This window comes from Phascolarctos cinereus, unplaced genomic scaffold (genome assembly GCF_003287225.1).
Source record: "Phascolarctos cinereus isolate Bilbo 61053 unplaced genomic scaffold, phaCin_HiC Scaffold_726;HRSCAF=1367, whole genome shotgun sequence".
NCBI lineage: Eukaryota > Metazoa > Chordata > Mammalia > Diprotodontia > Phascolarctidae > Phascolarctos > Phascolarctos cinereus.
In genome coordinates, this window is record NW_027556098.1 from 98,312,373 (window position 1) to 98,328,112 (window position 15,740).

The 15,740-nt window shown below is 36.5% G+C and overlaps 1 protein-coding gene across 1 annotated transcript in view; it reads right to left on the reverse strand.

The window, feature by feature from the left end:
• Positions 1 to 253: 253 nt before the first annotated feature.
• The window catches only part of MORC1 (MORC family CW-type zinc finger 1), a 189,254-nt gene continuing 173,767 nt past the window's right edge, over positions 254 to 15,740 (reverse strand). The window contains exons 24-27 of the mRNA XM_020999849.2: positions 14,514 to 14,601; positions 13,944 to 13,997; positions 5,448 to 5,642; positions 254 to 391 (exon numbers count right to left, since the gene is read on the reverse strand). Of these exons, the coding sequence (XP_020855508.1) occupies positions 254 to 391; positions 5,448 to 5,642; positions 13,944 to 13,997; positions 14,514 to 14,601 (475 nt within the window). The remainder of the gene's footprint in view (positions 392 to 5,447; positions 5,643 to 13,943; positions 13,998 to 14,513; positions 14,602 to 15,740) is intronic.

The following is a 15,740-nucleotide window of genomic DNA, read 5'->3' on the forward strand; positions in this document are numbered from 1 at the left end:
TATGGACAGTCAAAGAAGGCAAAGGCACTTTCTATAAGTAGAAAGTATGAAATATCTACCAGTGGGAATCCCTTTTTTGTTGTTTTTCTTTTTTTCTTAGACTCAATGACAAGCTAATTTTGTCCTTTATTAAGAGCAGAGATAAAATTACTATCAAAACTGTCCATCCTTATACAATTAAAAAAAAATCAAAATTATGAAGTCACACCTCATTAACCATTTTCAAAAGGGGTGTGGTGTATAAGGCACATTTTTACTCTTTATAGGAAGGGAGAGCCTCTCCTGACTTTCTTGTCGGTAGTTTTAAAGCATCAGGCAGAAAAAGATTTTCTTCATTCAGCAAAGCTTCTATGTAACTGTCAATGTGCTCGAAGTCATCTGAAGGAGTATTCTGAAAAACAAAACAAAACAAAAAACAACAAAACAAACCCAAAAAACCAACCACTATAGAGCTTAACACGAGGAAGGGTGGATTCACTTCTAAACTCCTTCCCATGTGAAAACCACTGGCCTTTCTCAGCTGCACTGCAGCCCACTGGGAGCCTCCTCATTGTGGAGCAAGTGAAGGCTTCTTCAAGCCCATGTATTAATTAAGATCTCAGGCTGATTGATTTATTCTAAGCTTTGGCTCTCTATTCCCCCTGTCCTGTGGCTAGAAAATCCTTCTGGCTAATCTCCTACTTTGTTGACAGCCTAGGTCCATGGCCCTGACCCTGACTAACCCTGCCCATTCTCTGATCTCTATATAGCTCAGCATTCCTGCTCCCCTAGGCCCTATTTCCCTCTGCCCACTCATTCAAAATTTGCCCACATAGTTGCCAACCCCTTTTCATTTTTTACCTCTTTTATGTATATTTCCCCACATTCACCTTCTAGCATTAATTAAAATCTGGTTTTCCCTTGAAGGTAACATGTCTTGGGTTACTTTCTTCCAATAGCCAGATGAGAGAAATGATTATTTCTTTCTTATATTAATAATAAATTATTGAATTAGGACCAGGATTTTTTCCCTTCCTATTTATTTCCTTATTCAGAAATCAGTCCCTTGTAGGTCATTTGGTCAGTATCTGAAGGACATTGTTGATAAGGAGATTGGATTAACTTTTTCCTCAATCTTGTTCAGACCCCACCCAAGTGGGAAAGCCCACTGTTTTCTGCTCAGGCTTGAGTGGGGTGGAGTGGGGTACAGAGTAAGATCCTTTGTCTAGATGGGTGGTCTGGGAGTAAAAGTGATGTAATCAAAGTCAACTTTCTCTCCCCCCATTCCCATCCCTCATTAGAATAGGTCTACCTTTCACTATAATAATATTCATTATTCTCATTAATTGTTAACCAATCAGAGCTGATTGCCACCTGTTGGGAACACCCACTCTTCCAAGGTCATAGAAACATCAAGAAGTCACCATGATCTATCATCAGTCTAGGAGAGACAGTCAAAAGGCTCTTTTGTTAATTATCCACTAGCCATAATTAATAAAATGATTGTTAATTACCCTGAAACTATGTCTCTCGAACTTTTTACAGGCTGGGCATAAGAGTTAATATACTCCACACTACTTACTGGACATCTTGAACTGGATGTCCAATAGGTATCTTAAACTTAACACATCCAAAATAGAACTTACTATAAATCTTTCCCCCATCACTATCCTCCCAGTCATCTAGGCTTGCTACCTCAGCTTTATTCTCAATTAGTCCCTTTCTTACCCCCTACCCTCCCCATCCAACCTGTAGCTAAGTCCTGTCAATTCTACCTTTGCAACATCTCTCATATATGTCTCCTTTTCTTCTTTGACACCACCCTGGTACAGGTCCTCATCACCTGTACTGTTACAATGACCTCTGGCTGGTCTCCCTCCCTGTAGTCTTTCCTCATTCAAGTCCATCCCTTTGCTCAGTTGCTAAAGTGACCTTCCTTTAGAAAGCCCAGGTCTGATCATGGCCTCCTCTTCTTCCCCCCTCAACTTGATAAATCCTATTGGCTCTCTTTTGAATGCAGGAGCGCATATAAAACCCTCCATTTGGCTTTTAAAGCCTTTCACAGCCTTGTTCTACCATTTCACCCTTCTTACATCTTATTCTCTTGCGCACACTCTAGGATTCTGTGACACTGGCCTCCTTGCATTTACTTAGATGAGACCCTCTACTGCTTGACTCTAAGCATTATCACTGGTTGTTACCCCATGTTGGGAATGCTCCTCATCTTCATTTCCTGGTTTCTCCAGCTTCCTTCAGGATGCAGCTAAAGCCCTACTTTCTTCAAGAAACTATTCCCAATCCCCATTCATTTTAGTGCTTTCCCCCTTGAGGTTAACTTCAACTTATTGTGTTGTTATTTTTTGTGTGTATACAGTTGTTTTGCATGTTGTCTTCCCTGTTAAACTATGACCTCCTTGACAGCAGAGACCGTTTGGCCTTTCCTTGTATCCCCATAACTTAGCACAGTAGGCTGGCACGTGGCAGAAACTCAATAAATGCTTGTTGACTGGCTAATGTTGCTACTTCCAGGACTTCCTTCAACCACAACGACTCAAGTATCTCTCTTGCTCTTCTCCTGGTTCTTTTGACTATAATATACTGACCTGGAGAACACTCCCATGATCCTCAGTGACTTTAGCACCTCTGTCATCTTCCTGGGTGATTTTAATAGTCATCCCAGCCTGTTTTTCAACCTCCTCAAATCCAGTGACCTCCGCTATCACTCTACTTTAGCCACACATACAAGTTGCTCATCCCTTAGGATTCATCACTCTAAACTGCTTTAATTCTACTGTCTCAAACTCTGCAATTCTTCTGTGACCATAGTCTCCCACCCTTCCACCTCTCCCATAGCCTTGTTCCTTCTGAAATTATCTTTCATCCTTATCTATCCCTGGACGTCACTTCATGCTATCAGTTTACCATCCCTATTCTGACATACTTGGTCTTGAACCCACTGTCAGCTATTTGAAAGACATAGATAGTCTCTACCCCTGAAAACTCTGCCTTCTTTTCCATCTGCTGTTTCCACCCAGCTAATTCCTAACCCATTGTAAATCCTATGATTTTCTTTTCTTATATTCCTGAAATGCTGAATTCTTAGGAAGCCATGCTGACTGAGTCCACTAAGCATTCATTTTCTCTAACTTCAATTGGGACCCCATTGTTATGCTGAAATCTTCTTATTCATCTTTGATTGGCTCTCTATAGCAAAGGGATCTTGTCTCTGACTCTACTGACAAAACTGAGGTCATCCACTTGGAACTTCCTTAGTTCCCTTTGTCCAGTCCCTTAAAACTTTACATTGTGTTCTTGTCCCTTTCTTTGCCTTAGTTTCAAAGGATGGAGAAGGTGGCTTTCCTCCTTACTGCAGTTAACCTATCCACCTGTGTGCCACTGGGTTAGCTAGCCCTTTTCTGTATGAGGACTTTCGCATGTCTTACTTCCTTCCTTCCTCTGCACACACTGTTAGGATCAATGACCTAGTTCTTCCGTTACAGTCTTACTGGAGAAGATTTGATCATAAGGTTTCCTCCTCTTTATAATTATGTAATTAAAAAAAATTATAACTGAAAAAATCTCCTATGATTCTATCTTCTTTAGGTCAACTGCTGCCCTTTAATTCTTTCCTCAGAGATCCCATTTTCTAACCTTGGAATCTGTATCCCTATGGTCTGGTAAATGTTTAACGACTAGCTCTTTGGAGGGAAAATGATATACATGCCATACTTTTAAGTTTAATATGTAATACTACCATTTTATTTTAAGCCTAGACAATCAACAAAACAATAAATAATGCCTAGATTTGTAGCATTTGCTAATTTCTGAGGTACAAATGTTCACACTGAAAATTTAACAACTGGTTCTCCCACGATGGTGCTAGCACAGCTTTGCTTGCAGGTAAAACAGTAAAGCAGGGAATCTGTCCCCTCTTTCATCATATCTCTTTCTTTGTCCCCCACACCCTAGAAATTCCATTTCTTGAAGCCTATTTTCTTTGACTCATTTTAAAATACACTATCCTTCCTTGTCACCTATGACCATACCTCACTCTCCTTAACATGATATAACAGAAACAGAAATGGTCTCAGAGAGGAGCTCTGAATATGCGTCCCATCTCTGATACCTATTAGCTGTGCGACTTTGAGCAAGTGACTTAAATTCTCTGTTTCCTCAGCTCTCAGACAGAGATAATAATATTTGTATGACCTACTTGTTTTGTGAAGAAAAGTAGTTTGTAAACTTTGATGCATTATACAAATGGGAAAGGTAGTTTTTTATTTCTAAAATGGGAAATGAATGATAAAAAGATTGATTGTAACCATTTTGTCACGAAAATACTGGAAGAGACTCAGTGGTATGATGGAGCAGGCTCATATTGTTTCTTGAGAGTTGATTATTAAATTTTCAGTATGACCGTTTGCACTTCAGAAATGGGCAGATTAGGGATGGATTTATTGTTTTGTTGATTGTCTAGATTTATGAAAGTGACTTAGAAAATGTTAATAATTCAGATTAAAATTAAGACTATGTTGTACACCCAAATTTTTTTTCCCCACAGAGCCAGTTAAACATTTATCTAGGACATCTCTGTCAATAGTATTTTCTTATGAAAAGAACCATTAGTTATACTAGTTCTTTTTAGAAAAAAAATTAATGAAATAATTTCTTTTTTATTTCCTTCCACTTACCAAAATTTTATATATCTCTTTTTATCTTGGGAAAATAAAAATACTGTGCTTGCTGAAAACATGGAAAACCAATTTTCTGTGGTAAAAATGTTAATGTATATTGCTACTGAGGTCAGTCAAAAATACTTCTAGTGATCACAGATCATAGGATCACAGAATGTCAGAGTTGGGAGGCACTTAGTGGCTGTGTAATCTCTCTATTTTCACAGAACAGAAAACTGAGGTCCACAAAAATGAAGTGACCTAACAAAGATCATGCTGACAATAACAGTCCAGCATTTCAAGAAAAAAAAAAGGCATTTAGAATGGCTTAAATTTCTTTCCAGAGTGTGTTCATTTTTAGTGCAGTTTGTCCTTATAACTGGGCAGCTAGGTGGTGCAGTGGATAGAGTGCTGGGTTTGGAGTCAGGAAAACCTGAGTTCAAATCTGGCCTCAGACATTTACTAGCTGTGTGACCCGAGTAAGTCACTTAACCCTGTTTGCCTCAGCTTTCTCATCTGTAAAAATGAGCTGGAGAAGGAAACGGCAAACCACTCCAGTATCTTTGCCAAGAAAACCCCAAATGAGGGTCACCTTGAGTCAGACATGACTGAAATGACTGAACAACAACAATAAAATCCTCACAACCACCATGTGTGGAAACTGAGGCACAGATTAGGAAAGTGTTTTGTCCACAGTCAACAGATTAACAGTGATGCTGGGAATAGTAAATAACAAGCCTCATGTTCTATTCATAATTGGTATCCCTATGATTCAAAGTAAATGGTATCACTTACCAGATTCCAGTTACTCAGCAATGTTGCCACTTTTGCCTGGAGGCTTTTCAGTTTATCTTCAGTAATTTTTATTTGCTTTTTACATTGTTTATGATGAGCTTCATTATTCATTGCTGTCTTGTTTGCCTGCTGAGTTATGGACTGCATTTTCCTTCTTACTTTCTTTTCATACTGGACCATGTAAACACTCCAGATCTGTGAAAGAATAATAGTTTTTACATTTAGTTTAATTTTTTAAAAAAATAAATTTTAATGTATAAAATGGCATTAATAACTTCTCAGTCCCTTCTTCTAAGTCACCACCCAGATTTCAGTTTTATCCATTCATTTCCATTAACTTTTTCACATAGCAGATATTTAATAAATACTTGATTGATTAATATGGTCATAGGTAGCATATTCTTTTTCACTTTATTTTTTATTAATTTCATTGGTGATTGGGGTTAAGTGACTTGTCTAGGGTCACACAGCTAGTTAAGTTTCAGGTGTCTGAGGTCATATTTGAACTCAGGTCCTCCTGACTCCAAAGCTGAAGCTCTGTCTACTGTGCCATCTAGCTGCCGCTTTCACTTTATTTCTTAACACCTTTTAAAATTCTTTCTATTAGTCTAAAAACTGCATTCTTTTATTCTATTTCATTAATATACCACAATTTAACCATTAGCTATTAGCCATTACTCTTTTGCTGGATGTCTGAACTACTTCCAGGTTTTTTTTTCTTTTTCAATTACATAGAATATTGTTATGAAATATGAAAAGAGCTTTTTGTTTGTTTTTGAAACATTTTTAGAATATATTCCTAATAATGGAGCTACTGGCTTAAGGGTATTTTTTTGGTAGCTTTTCTAGATTGCTCTACAAAAGATGATACAAGTGTGAAATTCTACCAACAATGAAAGACTACACTTATTAATTAATTAATAATTTTGAAAGCATTGTTTCCCAGCTTTCATTTTTTTTTACCAGTTTGATGAGTGTTATAATATGACAGTACTTTTTCATTTATTTATTTGCTAGGCAATGGGGTTAAGTGACTTGCCCAGTAGTAAGTGTCAAGTGTCTGAGGTCAGATTTGAAAAATAGTATTTTTTTACATCTATGTATGACTTCTCTATGACCTATGTGCTAAATTTTTATGAGCATTCCATGTGTGCTCAAAAAGTATTTTTGTTCCCTTCTTCTCCCATTAAATTTCTCTGTCAATTCTATTTTATTAAATAAACTGTTCAGATTTGTGATTTTTAAAAATTTGTCACAATCTGATAATAGAGTGTTACAATTCCCAATTCTTATACTCACTTGGAATGACTGTAATATCTTTTTATTTCTACTTGTAACACTGTTAGTCTTCCTTTTACGAATTTAGCTGCTGAAATTCTGGCACACAAAAATTGAGAATTATTATATATTTCTTATTAATTTTTCCTTTCACCATTATGATTTCTTGTCTTCTGATGTTTTATAATTTGAATTCCATTTAACTGACACAATTATTGCCACTTCTGCTTTTTTCTGAACTTACAGTTTTATGACACATTTTAGACCAATATTTTCATTTTAATCTAGCTACATCTTTTTGCATTAAATATGCTTTACTCAATAAACATATCAGTGGCTTTTATTTCTTGATTATGTGAGGACTTTTTTTTTTTAATGGGGAAATTCAGACCATTCACATATACTGTTATAAGTAATACATTCAACTGGCCTTCTATAATTTAATTACTGTTCTTAATGTTGCATTAAAGTTGCAAAACTTATCTTACTATATTACTTCTATTACAACAGCTAAAAAAGTAAATGAAACAAGTTGTATCTCTTTAAAAAAATAAAGAAACCTATTAATTCTGATATTTTCTTGAGGCTTAAATCCATTTTTATTATAGAAAAAGACATTTTGCTTCTGCAATTGCCAGGTTCCCAAGTTGTCATTGTTTATCATGGGTTTTAATTTATTGAGGTATTTTAGTGTTACAGTGGCTTCCTAAATGGTTTTCCTTTCTCAGATGATTCTCCATCCCAACCCATCCTCTAAATAGCTACCAATATGATTTTCCTTAAATGCAGATCCAACCATGTCACACTCCTACCCAATGAACTTCAGTGCCCCTCCACTGCCTGTAGGATTATATATAAACCCTTCCATTTGATTTCCAAAGTCCTTTACAACCTCACTCCAGCTTATCTTTTCCCACTTCATTATATATCACTCCTTTCCTTAACTCTATTGTTCAAGCAAAATGGCCTTCTATTTATTCCTCACACATGGTACTCCATCTCCATGCCTGAACTGGCTGTGCTCCACACAGAATGTACTTCCCCATCATGTCCACTTTAAAGAAGATTTTACTTTCTTTGAGATATAGTTCAAGTACTACCTTCTAAATAAAATCTTTCCTAACCCCATCCCAAATGCACAGAATATCCAACTTCCTAGCATTCATTTTGTATATATTTGTTCTGTAACACATTTACTTATATGTTTTTCCCAACAAAATGTAAGCCCTTGTGTGTAGAGGTTTTTTTGTCTAGCATATCTATATTTAACTAATCTTAACCATCAGTAACAGACTTAAATATATATGTACATATATAAATATAATTAATATTTTGTTAAGAATTTAAGTCCAATGTTACTCTGACTTAACATAACTTTTTTTTTCTTTCTCAACATTTAGCAACTTTTTTGTCTTTATAACTGTATAGTTTAGCAATTATCTTTCTAGGTAAATTAAACTTGGGGTTTCCCTGAATTCCATATATCCTCTCTAGTTGCAGAACACTGCCTGTTCTTGTCCATTCTGGAAAGTGTTTTTTAAGTAGGTCCTTGGATACAGTACCTAGCTTTTAAAAAAAATCAGTGTTTTCTGGGATCACAGTTAATGAAATACCTATGCTTCTTGATTTATCTACTGTATGTGTTATTTTGTCCTATACATACATTGATTAATATTTCCAGTCTGTTGCATCCTGAACTTGTCTTTCACATTTATTTTGGTTGTCCATCAAACTTTTCTTAACTTCATTTATTCTGTTATTTATTGATTTTTTAAAAATCGCTGGATATAATTTTTCAGTTTCCTTCACTGCTCTTTCATTCCTTGTGCTTTTTAAACTGAAGTAGACTACTCCTTTAAATTCTTTAAGATATCAATAGTTTATGAGCCACTATAACATTAGCTTAGCTCAGTTAAGCAACAGTGTTTATTGAGCAAAGATCAAGGGAACTTTAGGCATACAGTCAAGACTTATTCAGTGATCTTTGGATAGGACTGGGCTTAGTATTAAACAGACAAGTAATGAAATACATATAAATACTGGAAGGCAAAGCAAATCATAGGATCATTAGCCAGGCAAAGAGTTAGAATAACAGACACAAAGCACTAAAAATAAAGAAACTTTAAAACTGTCAAGAATTTGCTCCCTTGACAACCTAGGTGACATTCTGAAGTCAATTGTGTGTGAAGAGATCTATTTTATACCTTCTTCAATTAATCCTATAAGAAGTAACACTTTTTGAAACTAATAACACCAAAAGCATATAAGAGGCTTCTTATGTGCTTCTGCTAAAGCAGTAACAGCCAATCCCAGGACATAGCAGGTTTAAGGGTTGTAGAGTGGGATATATGAGTCACTCATGGAGATAAGTAGGTTAAGTCTAAGGAGGGAGTGTTTAGCATCAGAAAGGTGAACTGATACTGACAGGAACTGCTGATATTTCAAAATTTGTTTCCAGGGCTTTGTAATTTATATATATTATGTACAAAGCACAGTGCTTCATGTTGGAGAAACAGAGGCATAATGAGAGAGTGTGAAGAGCCTTGGATTTAGAATCAGAGGACGTGAGTTCAAATCATGGTCTTTGAACCATGCCACTTTAGAACTTCAAATCCATGACCTTGGGTAAATCATTTAACTCTTAGTCACTTAAATATAACTATACACACATGTAGAAACACATATATAGCATAAATCTAAAGTTAATAAATACGTATGCACACAAAGTAGTTACATGCAAGTAGTTTGGGAGGGAGAGCACTAGAAGCTGAGAGGAACTGCAAAGGTTTCAGCTGTATCTTAAAGGAAGTGAGGGACTCTATGAAGGAGAGATATGAAGGAATTGTGTTCTAGGCTTAAAGAATGGCCAACACAAAAGCAGAGAGAAAAGAAATGGAATGAAGAAAAGAAGAGAAGACCAGTTTGGCTGGATCTCAGAGTTCTGGAAGTGAAGTAATATCCAGTGAGTCTGGAAAGATAGGTTGGGGTCAAGTTGTGATGGACTTCAAAAGCAAACAGAGTTTTTAGTTTATCCCAGAGGCAATGATTAAAAGAAACTGAAGTTGGTTGAGTTGGGAATGGGAGTCAGTAGAGGGTGTCCATGGAAGTCAACAACCTCATAAAAGAGAGTAGAGGGAAAAGAGAAGAGATCCCAGGACAAAATCTGGGGAACATCCAGAGTTGTATCCAGTTGTTTTTTAGTCATGTCTGACTCTTCACAACCCCATTTGGGGTTTTCTTGGCAAAGATACTAGAGTGGTTTGCCATTTCCTTCTCCAATTCATTTTATAAATGAGGAAACTGAGGCAAACAGGGTTAAGTGATTTGCTCACAGTCATACAGCTAGTACGTGTCTGAGAACAGACTGGAACTCAAGAGTAATCTTGACTACAGACCCATCACTTGATCCACTGAACCACCTACCCACTCTCATCCACAGTTAGAGGGTGCGATATGGATGATGAACCAAAAAAGAAGACTGAGAACCTGTAATCAGACAGGTAAAAGGTGAACCAGGAGAGAGTAGTATCATGAAAAAAGAGGAAAGAGTATTTAGGAGGAAAAGGTGGTCAGATCATCAGATTTCACAGTTAAATTACAGTTATAGTATATATTATATTAAATATATTAAATATAGTATATATTGTATTAAAATATTAAAACTATATTAATATTTTCTGAGACCACTGCTATGGAATCAGCAAAATATACACTTTTGAACAACACTCTCCTCTGCTAACCTGATGTATCATTGTCTATAGTGTACGCTTAGCATTTGCTTAATGCCAACAAATTTGCAAATAATATAGTGTATCCTTTCCGGTAACAGGCTTCAAATTTTTAGACATCTGGACACAATGCAGTAACTTTCCTCTAGATCAATTCAAAAAGTAAGAGACTAGAAATCTGAAACTACAAAACTCTACTCAGTATTCAAGGATAGTGTACACCACTGGCTCATAGGCCTTAGCACTAGAAAGGAAATATGTTATTGTTTATCTAATCTTGCTTTACAGACGAGGAAATAGAACTACAGAGAAGCTGAATGACTTGCCTAGGGTGAAAAAGTAGTAAGCAGCAAAGGCAGGACATGAAATAATTTGCTCTGACTAGGAATACAGTAATTTTGCCACAATCTCATAAAATCTTAAACCTTAAAAATGAGGTTTTTAATGACTTACTCAAGGGCTGAGTTGAACCTTTTTGAATTTATTTATCAGAAGCAATACTATAATAATGCAACATTATAATAAATTGTTATCATATTGCAGATAAGTTTGACTTTTGTATGATGCTTAAGAAAGATCAGAATATCGTATACAAGTCCCTACCCCAAGTGTCAACCTTTTTAAAAGTCATAGGAAGACAGATTTAGAACTAAGAGGGGCCTCAAAGTTCATCTAGTCTAATAATTTCATTTTATAGAAAAGGATATTGAGTTGAAGCAAGAAAAAGTGAATTCAAGTCACATAAGGCATGAGTGGCAGAGTTAAGGTTTGAATCCATGCTCTCTGATGCTAAATGCAAGGTTCCTTTCATTACATCATACTGTTAGAGAGGCAATTCCATATGATTAAAGAATACATAATGTCACAAATATCATTATGTTTTCCCATAACATATTAAGAACTTTGAGAAGATATCATTAAGAGTGGAATAAGAAAGGCCTTACATCATAAAAAAATTCAGGTAGGGGAACAGAAAGGAGCACAGGCAAGCAGGAAAGCTTTGAAAAAGACAAGCTGAATGTATTATATACTTAAAAAGAAAATCGATCTGTGCATAATAAAGATCTGTAGTTTCATGTATAACCTTTTTGTATTCTACTCAGTATACAGAAATGCCTAATTTACTTGGTGTTTATTAAATTCAAAATAAACAAAGTTCAGAAAAACTAAAATAAATAAAAAATATTTTTAAAAGTCTTTATACAAATTGGGATGCATAAACGTCTAATTCTTAACTAATTTCTAACATTCATGGAGTTAGTATTCAATATCCTAATGGCCGGTCCCCAACAAGTAGTGATCTATCAGTAGTTCCTAAAATTTTACCTGTTAGAGCTCTAAACAGTTACAAACTGCCATATAGTTTGCTTAGAACTCTTAGTGAGGATGGGAACAATAGTGGCAGCTCGTGGTGTTTCTCCCCTGTCCTCATACAGGTAATACCCTTTATGCCCTCATCCCTCTAAATTTCATCAGGAGAATGAAAAATAAGTATTTTACAAAAATGTTGGAGACGTCTGCCCTTACCCCTGCCCAGCAGGAGTCAGGTTGACATTGCTGAGCAAAGTAATTCATAGGAGTGATATCTTGTAACAGGTCTGAGTGAGAAGGAAGAAATTCTGGGCTCCTAGAATTTTCAAGTTAGAAAGGCAAGAAAAATTGAACAAATGAACTCTTTCTGCTTCCAGTTGGGAAATGTGAACAGGTGAGTCTACAATCTGCCCAATCATGAAGTGGGAAAGAAATGTGATGTTTCGTTTATTAAAGCAATGTAAAGCCATTTCCCAGTTGAATAGGAAAGGGAAACCAAGAAATACACATGCCTTCCTTTTTTGTGGTTCTTGACTTCTCATCACCATAAAGCTGTTAAAACTCAGTCACATTCTAAAATATGAATATTTAGTGTCTGTCGTACAGTCCAGGCTGGGAAACAGAAATGTCAGCTGCCGGTGTTTATTTCAACACTAGTTAGTGGTGCACATCTGGACAAGTCCTTTGTCTACCACAAAAGAAGGAAACTTAAATTTTGATCCGTTGATCTCCAAAGGATTATGGGAAGATGGTTAGATAATATTTGAAAAGAATATTGAAAAGTAATGTGGTAGACCCACATGTACAAAAATATTTATAGCAGCTCTTTCTGTGATGGCCAAGAATCGGAAATTGGGGGGATGCCATCAATTGGGTAATGGCTGAATAAGCTGTGGTATATGAATGTAATGGAATACTATTGTTCCATAAGAAATCATGAGCAGGTGTACTCCAGAAAAACCCGGAAGACTTTCATGAACTGATGCTGAGTGAAGGGAGCAGAACCAGAAGAACATTGTACACAGCAACAGCCACATTATGCCATGACTAACTTTTATAGATTTGGCTCTTCTCAGCAATGCAAGGCTAATCTAAGACCACTCTAAAAGACTCATGATAGAAAATGCTCTCCACATCCAGAGGAAAGAGCTATAAAAGTCTGAATGCAGATCGAAGTATACTATTTGATCTTTTTTTCTTCTGTTGTTTTGATTTGTTTCTTCTTTCTTGTGGTTCCTCCCAGTGGTTCTAATACATCTTTACAACATGACTAATGAGAAAATATATTTAATATGAAAGCATATGTAAAGCCTATATCAGATTGCACGCCATCTTGAGGAGGGGGGAAGGAAGGGAAGAAAATTGAAAATGCAAAAGCTTATGGAACTGAATGTTGAAAACAAAAACTTAATTAATTAATTAAAAATTAAAAAAAAAAAGAAAAAAGAAAAGCAATGGGGCATAGTGGCAAGAGAACTGGACTTGCAGTCACAATTCCTGGGTTAGATAGAACTCTGGTTCTCCCACTAGTGATCTTGGGCAAATCCATTGAGCCTCAGTTTTTTTTACCCACAAAATGGAGACTATATTACAGAGTTGTGAGGAAATTTATTTGTAAACTGTAAAATGCTATGTACATATAAGCTGCTACTTAGACCAACATATAAAATTACAATAATCATAATATTTTCCTCCTGGAATGGGTTAAGTTGATCTTTCTTGCTAGGAAAGCTTTAACCTGTCCCCACCCCCTATCCCCTCCCTGAAAAAAAAAGAAAAAAAAAGATACTAATCTGTCTGAAATAGTTTAAATAAAGTGTCAGCCTGGAACATAATAATGTTTGGAGGTCATTTCCAGTTCTACATCTCTAGAATTTAGCTAGTTTTTTTTTTAAGGACTCAGAATGTTGGCATGTGTATTGCTTCTATATCCCCACTTTCAAGTATTCCACCAACTTTATCCCATGGAAAAACACTCTCCCATGAAAATATCTTTTCTTAGTTTAAAGGATTCTCTCTTTGTAACCCTTGATGTGAAATTTATTAATCTCAGACTTGGTAAGTGAATGCGAATTTGCTTTCCATCCAAAACTAACATTCAACACTATATATTATTTTCTCCCCCTTTGGAAACAACACTCCTTTAGAATTCAGATGACTCCATTTAAAAGGGACTTACCTGGTCGCAACACATTTGCAGTTTTTTGTTTAGCTTCTCAGGGCAATTCTCCAGCTGTTTTCATAAATAATAACAGAACAGAATTTTAGCTTTTAGGGAATGAGCTGTTTACAACAGAGTAATAATGCATATGCATCTCAAATCAGAAATATCACCAGCCTAAAGCAGGTCAACATTAACACTGCGGGTCTTTAGAATCTGGCCTAATTTCATGCAGAGAGGGACTGACTACATCTATATACCTCCATAGCATCTAGACTTTGCTAAGGGTCCAGGGACAATCTTTCTTCCAGCCCATCTACTCCATGATTTCATGATTGGCTTTACTCATAACATCACCAGGACAAATTAACTGGATGACATTTATTTCAGAAGGACTGATGATTTGGAACAGAAAAATCCCAAATCTAAAAATGCAGTAGCAGTTTGTAACATTTATCTCACTGAGTCCTGAGATCACTAACTCTATTCACTTAAGCCACCCAGAGATGATACCTTAAAGGACTGTCTTCATAGCACAAAGCAGTTAGAATCTCAGTGATCACCTGTGTGCAGGAGGAATTATGTTACCTCACACATTGCCATGAGTTCCTCCATAGATTTGCAGTCAAGGTCCTTAGACAGCTTACAATAAGGCTGGAAATAAAGAAGAATCTCTCTAGAAACACAGAAATAAAGATGAACATGAATATGGCAGAACTGCCATTCTTTTGGCAGAGGTGGTGCTACTGCGTACTTATGTGGGCCTCTCAACAGTAAAGAAAATGAACACTCCCAAACCCCTCCTTTCATATGACCATTCACCATAAGGCTCTTCAGAAACCAGTTGTATAAAGGATCAGATTTAGATATGGAAGGGAACTTTGAGGTTCCCTACCTGATCCTGTTGCCTTTCATTTTACAGTTGAGGAAACCAAGGCCCAGAGGTAAAGTGATACAGCTGGAGGTAAAGAGGCAGAGCCAGGACAATAAGCAATCCAAGTTGCTGACAACTTTACATGTGAGCCCTATCTTGCTCCTCCCCAGGCAGCACTCCGGATTTCCCAATTGTATTTATTTTCCTAATGATTAGTGCCGTGCCCGGAACACAGTAAGCACTTAATAAGTGCTTGTTGATTGATTTCCAGTCGTCAGTTGCTACCATTCAGCTCAATTCAACTCAAAGTATTTATTTGGTACTTTGTTTCCAACCTCATGTAAGGCCTTGCAGGGGACACATAATAATGTTATGTCATTAGATGAAAGGCATAATGTTTGTGAAAGCACTGGTTTCCCTCAGAGAAAGAAGAGCAGGCTCAAAGGTTAAGATATCATTTAGTTCAATTCCTTCATTTTATAAATTAAGAAAAGAAGGCCCAGGAGATAATCTGCCTAAGTGTCACAGAGGTAGTAAGTAGCTGCTGTTCAGTTGTGTCCACCTTTTCATGACTCCATTTGGGGTTTTCTTGGCAAAGGTACAGGAGCGGTTTGCCATTTCCTTCTCCAGCTCATTTTAGAGATGAGGAAACTAAGGCAAACAGGATTAAATGACTTGCCCACTTGGCTCAAGGTAATAGAGGAGATACACAATGACCAGGTGAGCTAGGTGGTGCAGTGGATGGAGTGCCTGGCCTGGAGGGAGGAAGCTTCATCTTCCTAAGGTTGATCAAATCTATCCTCAGAAACTTAGCGGTGTGACCCTGGGCAAGTTGATAAAGAGTCTGACATGACTGAACAACAGAAATACACAGTGACTAAAACAATGTGGATAAAAAGGGCAGCTGAAAGAATTGCATCTGAATTCCTTGAAATTATAAT